Source organism: Pollicipes pollicipes, unplaced genomic scaffold (genome assembly GCF_011947565.3).
Source record: "Pollicipes pollicipes isolate AB1234 unplaced genomic scaffold, Ppol_2.1 Scaffold_4339;HRSCAF=5111_pilon_pilon_pilon, whole genome shotgun sequence".
Classification (NCBI taxonomy): domain Eukaryota; kingdom Metazoa; phylum Arthropoda; class Thecostraca; order Pollicipedomorpha; family Pollicipedidae; genus Pollicipes; species Pollicipes pollicipes.
The window spans coordinates 331,972-351,729 of NW_023596473.1; the positions used below are offsets into that span (position 1 = coordinate 331,972).

Below are 19,758 nucleotides of genomic sequence, written 5' to 3' on the forward strand. Positions count from 1 at the left end.
GGCTCGGTGGTAGCTGGAGGCGGACCTGAGCCCGTCGCGCGCCGCAGGCCGGCTATCTGAAACGTTCGAACAGCCACCGCCAGGAGGCGCACCGGCACCGCACCAGTCCGGGGTGACTAAAATCACGGCTCGGGTGTATGAAATTTGAAAGGTTAATCTGAAAGAGCCTGCCGTGATTTTTGAGAAAAAAATGTGGCCAGAACCAAGGAAGAAAAACATTTTTCCCATAGAGCGTGATTTGACCTTCCGACTTGACCAGGATAGAGGCTGTGTTGATTATGTGTGGTCTTGCGCGGCGGGGGTCCGTCACACGGCTATCTGCTCGCTGGATGCGCCAATTTACCAGGCTGAATGCCGCGACGGGCCGGGCAGTGACACAGCCGGGCTGTCACACCGGTTTTAAAGATCACCTCGAAAGTTTTGTTTCAGTTGCATTGGATTTAAAAAGTAAACCGCCAAACGCATGTGATTCCGCGCCAACTCCAGAATGGCCGAGTTGACGAGAGATGTTCGCCGTACATATGGAATAAACCTGATACGATATGGTAGGCCATTCATGGTCCGGTACGCATCAAACGTAAACGGCGACCATGTTTTACAGCTCGACCGGTGGTTAGAGATATACTCGCATTGTTAGCACACATTGACTGACACTATTTTAACTCACCCCTCAGTGCAAGTGCACCAGTGATACCGCCTGTTATTTGCTGACAGCACGCTTATCGCGACGTCGCAGATGTAGATAGCCACCATCGAGAGCGCGCAAAATGGCCTCGATGCCGACGCGCCCCAAAACTCCAAATCACCACCACCAGCACAGAACCAATTTTTGAGTTATATTACTATTGGAAGGGTTAGCTTTATTTCAGACCAACGACGAACCAACGCGTTTACGGTAGCAGTACTATGTCCCGACGCAGAGTCACGCTCGTGTATTAGTGCTGCGCTGGAACGCATCAGCGGCTGGGATGTTGACTGTGGATGAGGACGGGTGGGGAGTACACGCGTGTGTTTAATTACATTTCTCTGAATTCACTGGCATGTGTCGTTGCAATCATCCGTGTGCCGTTGCAATAATTGTTCAAATATGGTCCGGCGCGAACTTCTGTTTGGACCATACCATCTCATCGGCCTTGTGAGCTTCATTTCTTTGACCCAGGAGCGATCATGCCGTCGTATTGGTAGTTATTGAACGTGCCTCGCTGGCCGATCCGCGATGTGAAAAAAATGTGATAAAAAACGGCGGACCCCCACGCTTCCGGGGAAATCCACTTACGGGTAATTGCCGTTGAGGTGCTGTGCCACAGACTGGCTGCCTCACGGTTTATATCGGGCCTCCGCGAACGCCGTGCTCCGACTAGCCGAGCATCCCGCTCCGGCCATTCGTACACAGTGCTCCGGCAAGCCTAATATTCCGCTCTAGCCAGCTGTACACCGTGCTCCGGTTGGCCGAGCACCGTGCTCCGGCAAGCCGAATACCGTGCTCCGGCCGGCCGAGCACCGTGCTCCGGCTTGCTGTCTTCTGCTGCAGCTAGTGGCGTGCGGTGACAAGGGATCATGCGCCGTCACGACGGTGCTCGTCTGCTGACCGAGCAAATTTGGACCTGAGTTCGGCCGTTCAGCGTCTTTGAAGTCACAGGGTCTACCAAACTGCTGAGCCATGCTCTGGTCTCGACTATGAAGAGGACATGCAAATAGTTGTAATTTGTGTGCTGGTGGTCGACAAATCAACGGGCTACCTTCGGTTTATTTTACTCTAGTCCCATTCAGTGGTCTATGCAGTCGTACCTTTTGCCTTTTGGGGTCTTTTTAAAGGCCGTCCTATGCCGGGTAGCATAAGCCAAATGAGGTTTGTTATATAACGAACCCCATGGATGCGGATTAATTGTGCTATCAATACGTTACTCATCTTGATTATGCGGAACTGGATGTCGAGCTGGGAGCCGAACGCCAGTTGATTTGCACCTTACGTTCCACCGCGTCCGAAGTCTTCAAATGCGCCACAATGTGTGGTGGTCGTGCACCCGTACAACACTCGCTATCGCCCGTTAGGCATCAGGGTAAAGCCGAAGCACTGAATGCGCACGTGGATGTCTGGAGCTGGGAAATAGCAATAACCAATCCCTTGGTTCGACCACGCAAGCGTGGTACCGCACCCTCTCCGAATCTGAGCGGTGAAGTGTGGGCCGGCGCGCCGCGATCGCCGCCCGTCCGGCTGCCGACGACGAGCGTCGCCACCGCTCCGGGCTCCGCGGACCGGCCCGTGTCGCCGGCCCCGGCGCGGCGCGGCCGCCGCCCGGTGCCACCGGCGGCCAGCGACGAGCGTCGCCACTGCTCCGGGCTCCGCGGACCGGCCCGTGTCGCCGGCCTCGGCGCGGCGCGGCCGCCGCCCGGTGCCGCCGGCGGCCGGCGTCGGGCGGCGACACTGTGAGATGGGACACCTGGTTGCGCGGCGTCGTTCGGCCCGGGCCGCGGCCGGCCGGGGCGCAGCGGTCGTGCGGTCACCGCATGCCGGCCGGCCGGCGCCGACACACCGCGGCATTGATCCCCGTCCTGTGGCCGCAGCCTGCTAATGCTGGCCGGCGGGCCGCGGCCGGACGCCCGCCGGCTGGCGGTCGCCCACGCGCCCTGCGGACTCCCCACCACCGGTCTGGGCTTATTGGCAATGCATTATGCTTTGTGATTTACTTGTTATTGGCGATGCATTAGTGGGGGCCAACGCCAGAGCGTGCGTAACGCGTGACGCGTGGGTGAAATATTTACGCATCCCAACCAGTGTATCCGCGATGCTGTTACACTGTCGCACGGTGTGCGAGGTTTTTGACGACGGTAGGGAGGACCCTACTTTGGTCGAATCCCTTTTTTATGTTTCAAGGGTTACCTTTATGACAGCATGCCCTGATTATAACACGGAAGTACCGGTCAATAGGCGATATCAGGCGGTTTATTGGCGATATCAGGCAATCATGGAAACGCGCAGATTCATTGATTACCGTGTAACGCTTCTGAACCTGTATTTCCCGGCATACTGAAGGCAGGTTATTCTCAACATGTTATACAAGACACAATTGGAGGTTTGCCTTTGCAAGTTTACAAAATCTCCTTTATTTAAGGGCGTGTCGTTCCATAAAGGACCGTATTGCATTCCGCACATCGTACGCATTTCTCAGTTGTTAAATAGGCGAATCGATTCGATGAGTGGGGCGGGTGAAGCAGTCAAATTTACCTCAGGACATTTGGTTTTCGGACAACAATGTGTGCGACGTAACAAATATTGTACTTGGGGGGACCAATTCAGGAACGCAGCCAGGCCCTTCTGGGGCGAAAGAGGGGTTCCTAAGCTGGGTGATAACTCAGCATACGAAAACCCAAAAACGGTCACAGGTTCGACTTGTTTGGATGCATCCACTCTTTGCCGACGGACGCCGTGTTGTCAGGGTGGTGTGACGGACGCTGTGTTGACAGGGTGGTGTGACGGACGCCGTGTTGACAGGGTGGTGTGACACACACCGTGTTGTCAGAGTGGTGTGACGGACGTCGTGTTGTCAGTGTGGTGTGACGCACGCCGTATTGACAGGGTGGTGTGACGGACGCCGTGTTGACAGGGTGGTGTGAAGTACGCCGTGTGTCGTGAAGGTGGTGTGACGCACGCCGTGTTAACAGGCTGTCGTGGCACACGCCGTGTTGTCAGGGTGGTGTGACGGACGCCGTGTTGTCAGGGTGGTGTGACGTACGCCGTGTTGTCAGGGTGGTGTGACGCACGCCGTGTTAGGATGGTGTGACGGACGCCGTGTTGTCAGGGTGGTGTGACGGACGCCGTGTTGACGGGGTGGTGTGACGCACGCCGTGTTCACAGGATGGTGTGACGTACGCCGTGTTGACAGGATGTTGTGACGTACGCCGTGTTGACAGGGTGGTGTCGGACCGGTGGATCGGCGCCGAGACGCACCTGGCCGTTTCGTTCCGGCACCTCATCCTGCCGGAGAAGTACCCGCCGCCCACGGAGCTGCTCGACCTGCAGCCGCTGCCGGTATGGGGCCCGCCGACGCTGGCCACACGTGTCGTCCCACACACCACCTACCCTCCCGCGGTGCCGCTAACCATGTCATTAGCCCGCCAACGCGCTCATGCGAACGGGCTTCCGGCGCCTAACCCTCGGAAATACCGCACGCCCTGCCCCCCCCCCCCCCTCCCCCCGCTCTCCTGCTGCCTGCTCCCCTGGAGCCCAGTTCGTAGCTTTGCTTTAGCGCACTGACAAATCGTTTTTGATCCATATCCGTAGAGAATTGTGGCGCATTAGTTGGATTGTTTGTTTCCTTTTGCAAGCAATTTTCTCTTTGTACTGTAATAATTCTGAAGTTTTGTGCACTAGCTTCAGCACTATGCGTAGCATGCACACGACACCGGCATTGTCTTTATCACATCTTTCGATTCCTTTATGGCAGTGCCCTTTTTCATAGCGTTAAGACCGCATGTACAAAAGCGGCACAATTTTGCCTACTGTAAATGGCTGGGCTTAAAAAGGATTGATTTTGGCTTCTGGAAGTTATTGCTTTGTAGGAAAAATTTCATTGGAGGAATATTCTCCGAAGGCCCGATCCGTCCAAGTGGCGACGTCCGTGTTGCGACCGACAGCTGGCTGTCTCGGCCGCCACTGCGCCGGCCGCCACTGTCTCGGCCGCCGCTGTGTCGGCCGCCGCTGTGCCGGCGCCAGTGAGCGGGCTGACGATCAGTCCGGGTAGCAGCCGGCGTCGGCGACACTCATTAACCGGATGGACCACGCAGCCGCGGTAAACAAATCATGACTGCAATCCCCACCTAACGCCAAGGCGACCGGCGGATCTCGGGTGGCCCATGCGTGCGCCCATGCGTATGGTCGGTGGTGCTGCGGGCTGATTGCACCCCTGTGCCAGCGCATGGACATCCCTGTCATTTCTAATGCGTATGTCGGCGTTTCCCCCCCCCCCCCCACTCTCTTCTCTGTCCTTCTGTCCTCCCCCTCTTCCCCGTCCGGTCGCCTTCTCGCGTTACCTCCCTTCCCTCCGGCATCTCCCTCAGTCGCTGCCGGCCCTCTTTCACTCTCTCGCTGCAGTTTTCCCCCTTCCTCGCTCACTCGCTCGCCGAGTTGGCTTTGGTACGCAACACCATCCACAAATAGACTGTCAAGATTGCCCCCTTTGAGCTCTCGTACATTTCCAATTCGCGTTGACAATTGCGGTAGATTGTGCTTTTGCCGTAAAGGGAGTCTGCCAGTTCTTCTGGTGTTGCATTCTCCAGATGCAGCGCGCGGCGCCGTCAGCTTGTAATGGCAGGCGCGACGCCGGGGTCGTCCCAAGACCTGTTCTTTTTTCCATTTCCGGAAATTCCGGTGGTACGCCGACTTTGTGTTGGGTCTAAAAGGACCCCCAGTGTCGTGAGTTGTATCGATGTCCGCACCTAGTAACATCTGGATTATCTTCAAGCAAACGCACACACAATGCCGTCTCGCTCAGACAGCTTGGTAAGGATGTGCTTTTGCACCGTTGGGAAACGTGACAGCAATTTCGGGCGTTGCGGCCTCCAAGCCAAATGCGCATGGCCGCCGACAGGCCACACCAGCGTGGGCTGGCTGTGTTTCCAGGACCGGAAACTGTCCGCTGTTCCCCACGCATCTTTGGCAGAGCTGTTTCCGCGCAATTTGTGCGTGTTATCGTTCCTGGTATTTGTATTTGTTCGTATGGTCAACAGAGTTCCTTCTACTGAAAGAGAAATCACTGGTGAGAACGCATGTTATAAAGTGCGTGTTAGGTACGAAACCAAAGCTAAAACGCACTGCATTAATTATGCTTTTTTTGGACGCGGTGTGCCATGAAACATGAGTTTTCGGAGCTCTGGAGATTCATGTGAAAGCATGTACTCTTCCTGGCCGTTGCTAGATTGATAAGAGTTCATTAGCCGCACAGTCTACAGAAAATACATGCCTGAAAGGTGTGGACCCGGCCTAGCGAAGAGCATGTTCGTTCCCATGCCCAGGCATGATGAACTTGCGCATCGTGCGTCCGACCCGCTTGGTGTGGCAAGCGGCCGCCCATTCCGGATCTCCCCGCGCTGAACTCTTTCTGCTTAAACGCCCGGCTAGCAGAGCTCCCCGATTGCATTTGGAGCTGTTGCAGCCGGTCTGGAATAACGATAGAGAAGCCGAAGAGGTCGGCTCGGTTGGCGACTTCCAACCTTGTTGGCGCCTGGGCCGACGGTCAGCTTTGTGCCTGGGTGCCCGGGTACACCTTAAACAAGGCGGAAGTCGCCTGCGCAATGTTAATCTCTTATCCAGGTACAAATAAGAATCACGGACAGAGCAGCATGGGTCGGCTTCATGTAGAGGGCAGTTTTTTCTCAACGATGGTGGCGATTCAGAATCAGAAGGCAGGGGGCTGATGCCCGGAATAAGCTCGCCTTATTATGCCGTGAGTACACGAGCTGCACATCATGAGCAGGTGACGAAGGGCGGTTAGTGTTTCTGTTTGGTGTGAAGACTTTCTGTTGCCTTGAACGAGCTGAAGGCAATCGGAGCAGAAAGCTATGCCATCCGCGTGACACACGAAGCCGTGCCGTGGTCCTCGTGATAACTTCTTCAGCAGCCCCCCCCCCCCCCCCGCCCCGCTCGGTGAGAAGGACAGGGACCGTGACACGCGCGCGTCGTCACGTTGCAGGTGAACGCGCTGCGGAACCCGGCGCTGGAGGCGCTCTACAAGGAGCAGCTGCAGCAGTTCAACCCGATTCAGACCCAGGTCTTCAATTCGGTCTACAACTCGGACGACAACGTGTTTGTGGGCGCGCCCACCGGCTCTGGTGAGCGCCCGCCCGGCCGCGTCTCGGCCAGCGCCCCATTGGAAGCACTTGAAGCGTTGCCAATCTGGGGCAGCCCGTTCACGGTGGCCCCGGCGGCGCCGAGCCCCTCTGGGACGTCGCGGCCGCGGCGCTCCGCGAAATTAGTTCCCGAGAGACGGGGCGCTTGTGACTTCTTACGCGGACCGCGCAGCAGCCCAGGGCTGCTTCGCTTCTGGGGCTCGGCTTTGAAGCAGCCCGACCGTCTGATGTCCCCAGCCTCGTGGGACGAATGATCCCCGAACATGCCCTGCGGCCGGCGGTGGCCGCGACCGGGCTTTGATTGTCAGCCTCCGCCCGGGGATTCCTCTAGCTGGACCTTGTTTTCAAGTCGGGGTGGATGGGACTAAATCGGCCTTCTCTGGTTTTCCGTGTGTTCAGCGGACCACTCTATCCAGATTGCGATATTTTTGACCTCCGCATGATCAACATGACGTACTCCGGCAGCATTTTGGCACCCATATTGCACAGAGAGGGGGGGGGGGGGGACGTCAGGCTCGATTTTAGGACATGTGCCAGCATGAATTTCTTTTCGAAAGCACGCCTTGGCAGAGCACTTCGAACAACCGAGTGCAGGTGCTTCGCCTCATTACGCATTCATGTGAATGAAATCATGACTAGCTGCACTGTCTGTTAAATCATTGATTGCCAGCGGCGAATAGGGAAGATATTGACAAAGGCTGCTAAATAATATATTGTCGAGGGCGAATGCAGATGATGTACAAGTAGGACATTGCTGCGATGAATTGCCGTTGGTTTTGTTGTTGGAATCGGCGTGCTTCCTCATTTGATGACTGCTAGCCAATCGCGGTCCATGTACTCGATGCCGGAGTCGTAACCATTGCAGGCGTGAAACCATTAACGGCTGTGAAAGAAAACCACACGCAGGAGGTGACAGGGACGAATGCGGGGATGCATGTGAATGAGACCAGCCCTCAGGTATAAAGCCGGGCCGTTCGGGCTGGCTGTTTAGTAGTAACAACAGTGTTTGTGTAGAAGCAGCGTTTCAGCTGAGCTCAATTGTCACAGGTGGCATGGATAGGCCATGTGGACATCGCGAGGTACAACAATTTGGTAAATATGGCAATCCCGGCGCGTTGGTCTGAGTTCCCGGCCCGCTGGTGTGAGGTCCCGGCCCGCTGGCGTGAGGTCCCGGCCCGCTGGTGTGAGGTCCCGGCCCGCTGGTGGGAGATCCCGGCCCGCTGGTGTGAGTTTCCGGCCCGCTGGTGGGAGGTCCCGGCTCGCTGGTGTGATTTCTCGACGTGCCAATCTCAGATCCGGACGCGTGCGCCGTGTTTGAGCATGCCGTGCGGGTGGGGCACCCGTGACCCCGGCACCGCCCGCAGGCAAGACGGTGATCGCCGAGCTGGCCATCCTCCGTCTGCTGAGCACTCAGCCGGAGCCGCGCTGCGTGTACGTCACGCCGCAGGACCAGCTGGCCGAGGCCGTGTACGCGCACTGGAAGGACAAGTTCGGCCGACGGCTCGGCAAGCGCGTGGAGCTGCTCACCGGCGAGACGGGCACCGATCTCAAGGTCAGGCGGCAGGGCCGGTTACGAGGTCAGGTCTACCCGTGACACTGGGAGGCCGTGTTAGTAGGCCAAAATGCGTGCTGGTATTGCTTTATGTTTTTGAGTGGATTGCTTTTAAGGTTGGTGTTATTTACAATTCTTAAATTGGCTGAGACTTCTGTGATGGGCAGTGCCGAGAAATTGTCAAAGACACGTTGCGACCGCACTCGGTGCGACGCTGTCGTACCACCGTCTCGAGAACAGCCGCCGCAGCTTCGGCGTCAACGCAGACCATTCCCCGCGACCACGAGACCTGGTCTCGTGGCGCGTCCGGCGCGTCGCCGGCAACCGCGCGGTGCGTGGCTGACACCGGGCCGCCGGTCGACAGATGCTGGCCAAGGGCGCCATCGTGGTGGCCACGCCCGAGCGCTGGGACGTGATGTCGCGCCGCTGGAAGCAGCGCCGCAACGTGCAGGCCGTGCAGTTGTTCATCGCGGACGAGCTGCAGCTGATCGGCGGCGAGACGGGACCCGTGCTCGAGGTCGTCTGCAGCCGCATGAGGTAAGCGCCGACGACGCTATATATATATATATATATATATATATATATATATATATATATATATATATATTCCACCGGCATTGCGCGGGTAGTGGCTTTAGCTGGAAGCCAAACTAATTAGCGATACGCAAAAGCAAGCGGTGAACGCGCGCTGAAACAACGGGACGGTATAATGTTGTTAGGCTGGCTGCAGGGCGATAGCCAGTATGTGCGGACAAAGGCTGTAGTAATGAAGTGATTTGTACGTATATATGTATATATATATATATATATATATATATATATATATATATATATATTTGTATTTATATAATTTGCTTTTATATACAATCGGTGACACCTTCCGTGACGGCATGCCGTTACACGCGCCCAACTCTAACTTGTTTCGTCAGACCAGTTCAGTCATTGCTTACCGGTGCTGGCTGTTTTCCTGCCGCCCGCCAACATAAAATAACTCCTTTGGTCTAAAGTTCCTTCATCGCCCGTTTTTTCCCCATCGCGTGCTTGGTTTGTTCCTGCCACTAATCGTGCAACGGCTTCGTTTCTTCGCTTATCAAGAAGGAACGGCGGTTGCGTATTATTTTCGACTCAGCTATTGATGTGCGTTATTCAACGATTTCGATGCATGCTGCTTATGATTCAAATTTAGCATTCATGTATGCGCGCTTATTCCCCATTTGTTAAGCAAATGGCCTCATCTACCCGCGCCATGTTTTTCGGCCGCCTCTTTGTCGTTTGTCGCGAATCCCGGTGGGCGTTTATGCGCTGCAGGCGGTGGCTGGCCAGCTGGCAGGGAGTGGCGACGGACGCGCGGACCTTAACTGACCGTCGACGCCACCGCCAGGTACATCTCGTCCCAGCTGGAGAAACCGATCCGCGTGGTGGCGCTCTCTTCGCCGCTGTCGAACGCCCGGGACGTGGCGCAGTGGCTGGGCTGCGCGCCGCAGAGCACCTTCAACTTCCACCCGAACGTGCGGCCTCTGCCGCTGGAGCTGCACATCCAGGTGGGGCGGCGTCGGCGGCGCGGTGCCGCGCGCGCTGACCGGGCCGTCGGCCCGGGCGCGGAGCCGCGCCCACCGAGCCCTGCCGCCGCCGCCGCCGCCGCGGCGATCTCAGGCGATGAAATTGCATTCTTGGAGGAATGTTGGGTAGCTGCCGGACACATTTCTGGCCGCCAATATTGGACCGCCTCGCCCGCCCTGTCTGGCTAATGCAATCCCGGCGCCGGGTCGCCCTCGGCCGGGCCGTGGCGGACTTCTGGCCACCCGTTCCGTGTGTGCGCGCGTGGGCGTTGGGCGGCGTCTCTCCGTGCCGTCCGACGCCGACACGGGCCTCGTCTGCCGGCAGGGCTTCAACATCACCCACGCCGGCTCGCGCCTGCTGGCCATGTCAAAGCCGGTGTACCACGCGCTGTGCCGGTACTCGCCGCTGAAGCCGGTGCTGGTGCTGGTGCCGTCGCGCAAGCAGTCGCGACTGACGGCTGTCGAGCTGTTGACGTTCGCCGCCGGCGACGGCCGCCCGGCGCGCTTCCTGCACGCGGAGCAGGCGGACGTGCAGCCGTTCATCGAAGGCATCGCCGACAAGACGCTGCGCGAGACGGTGGCGCAGGTCAGGCGCGGTGGGCACCGGACAGGGGCCGGGGGCAGTAGTGGGCAGGTGTAGAGAGTGGGGCGGGGCCAGTGCTGGGCAGGGAGAGCGAGTGCGGGCTCGCGGCAGGGGCGAGTTCGGCAGTTCATCGCACGTCGAAGATAAAAACAACAGCCTTACCTACATGCCTTATTTTTCAATGGCGTAAGAATCGAAAGATCAAGAAAAGGTGCAAAGCACGAAGTTCAAAAATTGACCTGCTATTAGTAATACGACGAAGTTTATTAGTGCGTAAGCTCATACTTCTGCCTATGAAACTATGCCCTAGTCTAAATTTCCACGACTCTGCGCTACAGCGACAGAAGACAAGCATGTCTGGGGAATAAGAAAAACAAAACAAAACAAAAACGGCCAATCTTATCAGCAAAAAAGCAAACCGACATGTGCAGAGAGTCGCGTATCCTCGCACGCAAACCATGGATTCACCTAGTTTGGGGCTTTGTTTACTGGTGACGTCAGTTCCCGGCAGCCAGAGCAGATGAAAACCGGACAGTTGGTTTGGCCAGCCGCGCCGTGTAGGACCATGTACGGGCTCCAACCCGCTGACGGATCTAGAAACTGCTCGACCCGTAGATGCGTCAGCAGTCGACCGGACAGCTGGTTTGGCCAGCCGCGCCGTGTAGGACCATGTACGGGCTCCAACCCGCTGACGGATCTAGAAACTGCTCGACCCGTAGATGCGTCAGCAGTCGACCGGATATCAAGTTGTTTTTGTTTTTTGTAACTCGTCTCGAATGCAAGGTGCTGTGGTCTAAACCGAGGATTCACGCATGCAGCATTTTATATTGTGACCAATATCCACCCAACTTTCGTAGGCGCTCTCATAATTCGTGGGCCATCACTGCCAAAGCTATCAGTCAGTGCAAGTTCATCGATTTTGTCGATTAAGTTAACGAAGTGAGACCAGACTGACGCTCAGACATTTTTTTGTTTGTTTGGGGGGGGGGGGGGGCGTTGGTCCACGAATTCTGCATCAGCGAACCGCCGCCTGCTATATCCTCAAGGTAGATTTATATATATATATCAAAGGTAGATTTTCTAGCGCACTGTTCAAAGCTTTCGGTGTCCCTTTCCGGTGCCTGGCCTCCTTACCTTAGCGTTTGACATTCCCGAAGCTTTGCCGGCTGGCAGATCTCACCTACGTGGTGGCTTCCCTAGTCTCGCGCCGCGCAGGATGTCGCATCGGTAATTTATACAGTTGTTTGTCAAAGACTGGACTATCGTAGTCGGATGCAGAGGACAGGCAATAGGAGCGATATCACGATGAATGGGTGTTTGTTTTCTGTGCTGAGATTAGTGAGGGCGTGCTGGTATGCTAGGCTGGTTTGGGGTGTTTGTAATGACGTCAGACTGACGGCGGGTCCCAGCGACCGGGGCAGATGACGACCGGGCGGTTGGTCTAACCAGTTGGCAGTTTGTGCAGTTGTTTTCAATGCAGTTGGCAGTTTTGTGGGAGCGTGTCACGATGAATAGGTCTTGTTTTTTCGTGCTGACATTAGTGGGGGCGTTCTCAATGAGTACGCCCTATATGCAGGGCATGATATATGCTGGATGTTAGTCAATGCCGGCCACGTATTCCATGCAAAAGGCACTGACATTACGGAAGTTGATAGCATGGTGACACGAACGGATCCAGGGCAGGGGTTTGTTGGAACGATGGCTCAGACTGTAATCTGGACTAGTTCTAGCAAGTATGTATATTTAACATATGGGTCATGACATCCCAGGAGAAAGGGGTGCCGGTGGTGTAGTGGTTAGCGCGTCTGTGCTAACTGCTGCGCGTCTGGGAAACCAGAGGTACGGGGTTCGATTCCCCGCGGTGCCCGCCCTTCCTGCCAGGATGAGAGGCAGGCGGCGCCATATAGCCTCAGCAGCTGAGTGCGCTGTAAAACCCCAATGACACACACATCCCAGGAGAAATCAAAGGTCACTTGCGGAAACGCACCGTCTCGTAAGGTCTTACCATGTCTTGACTGTTTGGGAAGAGCGGCAGCGGCGATAGACAGAGCGATAACAGTGGCGGCCGTTATGATGATGTCCATATACGCGCCGTTTCGCCCGTGCCCCCCCCCCCCCCCATCTTCTTCGTAGTTAACATGGCTAGCATATCCACAATCCAATATTAATCGGTATCTGGGAATGCACCTCCTTGAAACATTTAAGGAAATCGATATTTTAACGCCACAAAAGTTTTAATCACCTTGTGTCACGGACTGCTGCGCCTCGAGCGGTTGCAAACAACGAAGCTTAATTGTAAATGGTCCATGCCTGATAATTGGAAATTTACTTTTTATCCTAAACGGTGTCGTAAAATTTCACGGCACGTTGACATTGCCAAACTTGCGGGAGAAGTTTAAAGTGGAACCAGCTATGGAAGCCCGAGGTCTGTAAATTTGTCTGGAGACGCTTGAGCGTGCCCCCAGCTTAATTCCGAGAACACAAGCTGGTAGTGAAGAGCAATTAGATGGCGGGCCCTGGAGCCGGCGCATTAGAGCTGTTCAGAATGCATTCGGTGCATCCATCAGCAGAACCGCCGCCATCCGAGCGACTTACGGAGCGTGAGGTGGGACCGTGGGCCGGCAGGCTCAGCCGGACTCTGTGGCCCCACCGCCCCTCCACCACCCATCCGCCCTGCCAGCCTCCGCACGGCCAGCCAGGCTAAGTTCCCGGTATCGGCGCTCTGCGTGCTAGCCTTCACACGGCTAGCCAGGCTAAGCTCCCGTTATCTGTGCTCTGTGTGCCAGCCTCCGCAGGACTAGCCAGGCTATAAGCTCCTGTTATCGGCGCTCTGCGTGCCAGCCTCCGCACGGCTAGCCAGGCTATAAGCTCCTGTTATCGGCGCTCTGTGTGCCAGGCTCCTCCCGGCTAGCCAGGCTATGAGCTCCCGGTATCGGCGCTCTGTGTGCCAGCCTCCGCACGGCTAGCCAGGCTATGAGCTCCCGTTATCGGCGCTCTGCGTGCCAGCCTCCGCACGGCTAGCCAGGCTATAAGCTCCTGTTATCGGCGCTCTGTGTGCCAGCCTCCGCACGGCTAGCCAGGCTATGAGCTCCCGTTATCGGCGCTCTGCGTGCCAGCCTCCGCACGGCTAGCCAGGCTATGAGCTCCCGTTATCGGCGCTCTGTGTGCCAGCCTCCGCACGGCTAGCCAGGCTATGAGCTCCTGTTATCGGCGCTCTGCGTGCCAGCCTCCGCACGGCTAGCCAGGCTATGAGCTCCTGTTATCGGCGCTCTGTGTGCCAGGCTCCGCACGGCTAGTCAGGCTATAAGCTCCTGTTATCGGCGCTCTGTGTGCCAGGCTCCGCACGGCTAGCCAGGCTATAAGCTCCTGTTATCGGCGCTCTGCGTACCAGCCTCCGCACGGCTAGCCAGGCTATGAGCTCCCGTTATCGGCGCTCTGCGTGCCAGCCTCCGCACGGCTAGCCAGGCTATGAGCTCCCGTTATCGGCGCTCTGCGTGCCAGGCTCCGCACGGCTAGCCAGGCTATGAGCTCCCGTTATCGGCGCTCTGCGTGCCAGCCTCCGCACGGCTAGCCAGGCTACAAGCTCCCGTTATCGGCGCTCTGCGTGCCAGCCTGCGTGTGGCCGCCCAGCAGAGGGCGACTCCCGCAGGCGATGAACTCTAACACAAACACGCACGTCCGTGTGTGCGTGCGAGCGACCACATCAAAATAACCGCGCACGATGCGTCTAAGGACTAATCGAAAGTATTGATGTGACATATTTCACTATCAGGAGGTGTATTCTGGCCAGGGCGTGCGAGTTTGCGCGTAGTTCGGCTGGTTTCAGCACGTGCCGGGTCGGCGCCGGACGCGCGGCGGCGTGCTCCTGCGCCGGGCGCTCCGCAGCCAGGGTCTGAGTGGTTTGCTGGTGTCCGCGGAAGGCGCCCCCAACGCCGCTGCCCACGTCGGCCGTCGAGGACCTCGTAACAGTCCGTGTGGATTGGTGCCTGAGTGCTCTGCAGTTTAGGCTGCCGCTCAAGCTACACTTTAGCCGTTTCAACCAACAGCTGTTGGAAGCAGCAGCTGTGCGCCGCGCCAGCCGGCCTCCGGCTAGCCGTAGGGTATCACTACACCAGTCCGGAGTAGTGTAGCGAGGAAGAATCGGGGTCGCTTGTTCCGAATGAGACGCTCGGCTACATAGATTGAATATGCCGCAGAATGTCAATAGTCGCGAATATTTCTGTGAAGGATGGTTGTTACTACAGACCCGGCATTAGCATGCCCGTGGGTGGATTTTTGCGCGTTTGTTACTGGTTCATGTTCGTCCGTCCCTCGGGTCGTCGGCCAGCGGCGAGATGCACGTGTTGGCGCGTGTGGGCGTGACACGCTACGCGTCAGCTGGGTGGCACGGTGTCGCAGGGCGCTGAAGCACCTCAGGGCATTGTGGAGCAGATCTGTCCTATGCTCTGTCGGGGTGATGTTTCTCCGCTGCAGCGAGCTCCCTGCGGCTGCCCGCAGAGAGACCGTTACTGCCGTGTACACAGTGTCCAAGTGGGTGTGGTCAGAGTAGCGTGACTGGAGTGTGCGTAAGTCAGGCGTGGAGTAAGTTTGGGCTCGGGTCGTGGTGGTCCTCAGATATGTAGGTGCATATGCTGTGCTGCACGACACATGCACGGCTTGTGCCAGACACCTATGCGCGTCACATTGTCATGGCCAGAAATTTGAGAACCCCGCACGAGCTGAGTTGTAAGTGGCCTTCGATCTTACTGACGTGCATTTGCCCCTTCCATCCCACGAATTTGACCCACCTCTGAAGGCGCTTTGCAGATTTGGCATTACCGTCTGGCAGCGATAGGTCAAATATTGCGGCCAGCGTACACGGCCACCCGCTGTTTTTTCCTCCGGTGCGTGCGACCAGTCAGTCCAGAGCCAGTAGTGGCAAGGCTGAGATTTAGGAAGTGTGCGTGTTAATACCTGATCATTTCTGACATACGATGATTTTGCCGAGTGGTGACCATGTCGGATCGATTCACGGGGTTGTTATCAACTGAGTTTAGTTTTTGCTTAATCAGTTCATCGCATCACGAAGGATTGTGTTGAATAGTTAACTGAAAGGAAAAATGTGGACATTTTGATTGCCGTGGAAATGCAACTGTTGAGGTCATGCAGCTGTTATGTTCTCATCTCCCCGATAATCAACGTGATTCATCAAGCCGTCAAGTTGTGTGGCAGCGTTGCGTTACATATGCAATGTGATTTGCGAGTCGGAGTGGAGCTTTGCCCACTAATAACATTAACGAGAGCCTTGTTGGTGCATCGGTGTAGGCTGGCGTTGTTGAGCCAGCGTCAGATACATGTATCCGTATCTGTCGAGCACTTAACAGGTGGGTTCAGTGGGGATGCTACATTGTACCCCGACATAAGGTGTTTTGCGGAAAAAATCTTTCCAAATTGAAAGACAGTTACGGTAAGATGGTAGGTGAGCGGCTGCATTACAATTTCATCATGCATGAATACTTACCTACAAGCAGCAAGAACAAAATGCGTGTGCTCTTCTCCACTGTGTGCATTTGTCCTCGGTTGCCGGACGACTGAAGTGCTCGTCCGGCTGTTTGCTGGGGTTTGGGAGGCGACGCACTAGGACGTTTGTGCTCAAATGATGTCGGCGGGTAGAAGCTGAAAGAGATGAAGACTCGAGTAAAGATGCGAGTGGCATCTGCAAATGCGTACTACGGGAGGTACAGGGGTCAGAAGTGATGTGTTAAGTTAAGGCTTCCTGCTTTCTACTCTTTTGCAGCAGTCCCTGCATCGCTTGGGCTAGGGCTAGGCTAGAGCTTGAATTCGTACGACCCAGTTGACAGACGCAGGTTTGTGTTTCGTGAGCGGAAGCTAGCAACATCAATAAACCTTGCCCTTCCCCACCTCCCGCCTATACCAAACGCGGCACCATCGGCCGGGGATCGGTTGGACGCGACCCGGTGCGTCCGCTCTTAGTGTGACCTCACCTCTGCCCGATATGGTCGCGAGTGATTGACTCGAGAATTAATGTATTCAGCACCAAAGTGACATGTGCGCAGGCAAACCAACTTCGAGATGGAATGTGTGTTGTTCCGAAGGTTGTTAAGCTGATGAAATTACGCGTGTTTTGTTCACGTAGCTGGGTGTTTTTGTGTGCGTATGCGCGCGTGCGAGTGTGATGTGACAATCTAGCACGCTCCACATGTGCAATTGTAACATAATATGATTGGATTGCTCTTCAAATCACGCTGCTGTGTGCATTTTACATGATTTGGTTTCCAGCGGTGATTTAGAATTTAATGCTATCGATCGAATGTCCATTTGATTGATCCTTGACATTGCCTCCTTTCTGACGCGAATGTCGCAGCAGTGCTCTTTGCAAGGGGAGCCTTTGGCAGCGGCGGCTCTCCGGACGCCGTCCCGCGCTGTGTTCATAGAACTCATTTAGAATGCTTCAGACGGAATGAACGTGATACAGTCTTATGTAAAAGGCTGCTGGAAACCGGGCGGGAGCGAAATGCTGTGCAAACATGATCAGCGGAACAAAATAAAAGCACCCTATCTTGCCTTATCCGCATGCGTTATGTCAACTATACTTGTGCTCTGGAGTTTCGCAGCGGGAATTGCGTAGTGAAAATAACCGTACGGATGAAAACTATTCACAAGTTTGGCGGCTTGAATTGGCTGTGAGCGACACACCTTCTCGTAGGAATTTGACAAGTGCCAAGAAGAAACGTAAAAACATCTCAGACGCCAACAGTAATGATAATCTGTGATGTTGGATGCGTGCTGAATAGATCAAACGAACGTCAGGGAGCTCGCAGGCCAATTGACTTCCTCACTCAAAAATAATGTTATTTGTGTGCAGGGGCAGACGAGACCAGCCAGCGACCGTTCCCGGCGCGCGCCTGCAGCGTCTGCGGAACGTTCCCAGGCCCCACGCCCGCTGGGCACCGGGCGCCGCCTGCCCTTATGTCATGCACTACGACCTAACGAGGGCGTGCTGTCTGCCCAGGGCGTGGCGTACCTGCACGAGGGCCTGTCGGTGGGCGACCGGCACCTGGTGGAGCAGCTGTTCGACTCTGGCGCGCTGCAGGTGGCTGTCGTCTCGCGCTCGCTCGTCTGGTCCCTGTCCGTCTTCAGCCACCTGGTCATCATCATGGACACGCAGTACTACGACGGCAAGACCCACTCGTGAGTGGCGCTCCCATCGGCACTCGCTGCTCGCGGGGGCAGGCTGGGGTGCTCCCTTCCCGCGGGGCGGCTCCGGGCGCTCCCTGTTTACGTGGACGAGCTCGGAGCGCTCGCTGCCCGCGGGGGCAGGCTGGGGTGCTCCCCTCCCGCGGGGCAGCTCCGGGCGCTCCCTGCTTACGTGGACGAGCTCGGAGCGCTTGCTGCTCGCGGGAGCGGATCTGGGCGCTCGCTGTTTACGTGGACGGGATCGGAGCCGGGCTGAGGTAGAGTTGGCGCCACGGGCTGCTGGCTCCGAACAATGTCCTGAAATGCGATAATGAATTAAAAAATCATCCCGGGACGCTTGTTACCGCGCCTATTTGTGCGGAAACAAGACGTAAATTAAGACCCTTTAGTTTCAGAGAAACATGCGCGCAAATATGAGGCGAATATTTCCTGGGGGGGGGGGGGGGGGGGGAGTATTTCAATGGTATGTTGTCAATGTCACCTTTCAATGTCACCTCACGTCATACTAACGTCATTCAAATCCTTCCAATTCACAAGCCATGCGGCGATCAAGGCCGACAAGAATATAAAGACCTAGTCGTTCATATCTTGCGTTTGGGAGCACGATTCCAGGTGTAACGGCCGTCAATTGGCTCTCAATCAATGTTGTGCAAGATGCGATGACGTAATGAGACAGCGGCGTATCGAGGAGCATGTTTACGAAACAGAGAAATTGTGTTGTCCAGAGAAGGTTTTCGTACTCGAAATTGTCCCAATAGTTCTAAGTGAGGTTGTTTCAACGTGTCTGATGATTGCTTTGATATCTTTAAATGTGAAACATTTCCTTTAACGAATTATTTTGGTTGTATAAAAACAACTCCAAACCAACATATATGAACTTCGAGGCAGACCAGAAACCTGACTTGTGTGCAGTTCTTTCCCCATCGAGTATCACCCTCTCTGATGCCCTTGAAAAACACATCAAAATGTACAATTGTTAGAGTTACGTCTTCTTGACTCAAAAGAGCACTCAGGTCCACCTGAGTGTCTGCGAGGAGGCCAAAATGGTGGCATAAACTGAAATTCTCAAATTAATTAAATTTTATCAGTTTTTCCAGTGAGAATGTTATATGGCAACAAATAAGAGCACGTTTAAAGCCGGATTTTCTTACCTCAAATCATGATAACTGGCATTGTTTTACTTCCATAGTATGGATATTTTGATTGCTCTGTAGCCATGCTAGTGCGGTTTCATTCTTGGATAGCGTTTTGCAATGTAAAATTGCCTGGTGATGTTTTTGATGATGAGCAGCTAAGGCGTTGCTTATTAAGGCGTTGACTGTCTGTAATCATCATGTCCCGGTGAGATGTCTCCCTTCTGTCTCGCCTCACCACCCGGATCTCTTTCGCCGTGTCCCCGGAATTTTGACTCGTTAGGCCCTCGGGCTCGTGTCGATAAAGTCAGCTTATGGCGTTTGTTAACGCTGATTTATTCGGGGCTCGTGTTGAGGGCTTTATCACGTTAATTATATCATTGACACCCTCTGATGACGTATATTGCTGTGATGGCGTCGGTGATTCGTCTCAGCTCCTATCGACGGGAGGGGCGGGTCCCAGAGGCCCGCTCTTAGTCTGCGTTACGTACGCTGTTAGTCTTGCGTTACGTACGCTACGCTGTTAGTCTACGTAGTTTCTGCTCCCGTCCCGATAATCCTGTTTTTACTCTTCGGCTCTCCACAGAAGTCGCGGTTTGGCCAGCTGTACAGTTACGCTCAAAGGCACCAGTGTCCGCGTGTTACACGGCTTCCTCTCCAGGGCGCCGTTACGCTGCGCTGCGCCTGGCATCGCGATGTACCGGAGGAAGAGGGGGGGGGGGGGGGGGGGGGGGAGGCAGGGCGGTGCCGGTGCCTCGGCTGTTCGTGCCGCCCGTCGGTGCGGCGACCGCCGCCGACGATCAGCTGTAATAACGGCCGGTGATGAGCTGAGCCGGCGCCGGAAGCGGCCGTGACGGGCAGCCGCCGGCCGACGCGCTGCGTGAGCCG

The 19,758-nt window shown here is 55.8% G+C and overlaps 1 protein-coding gene across 1 annotated transcript in view; it reads left to right on the forward strand.

The window, feature by feature from the left end:
- Nucleotides 1-19,758, forward strand: part of LOC119097774 (putative U5 small nuclear ribonucleoprotein 200 kDa helicase) — a gene marked incomplete at its 3' end in the record, with an annotated part of 64,056 nt that overhangs the window by 22,909 nt on the left and 21,389 nt on the right. Inside the window, 7 exon segments of the mRNA XM_037220746.1 lie at nt 3,913-4,030; nt 6,690-6,828; nt 8,211-8,398; nt 8,763-8,935; nt 9,780-9,939; nt 10,283-10,543; nt 17,553-17,731. Coding sequence (XP_037076641.1) covers nt 3,913-4,030; nt 6,690-6,828; nt 8,211-8,398; nt 8,763-8,935; nt 9,780-9,939; nt 10,283-10,543; nt 17,553-17,731 — 1,218 coding nt within the window.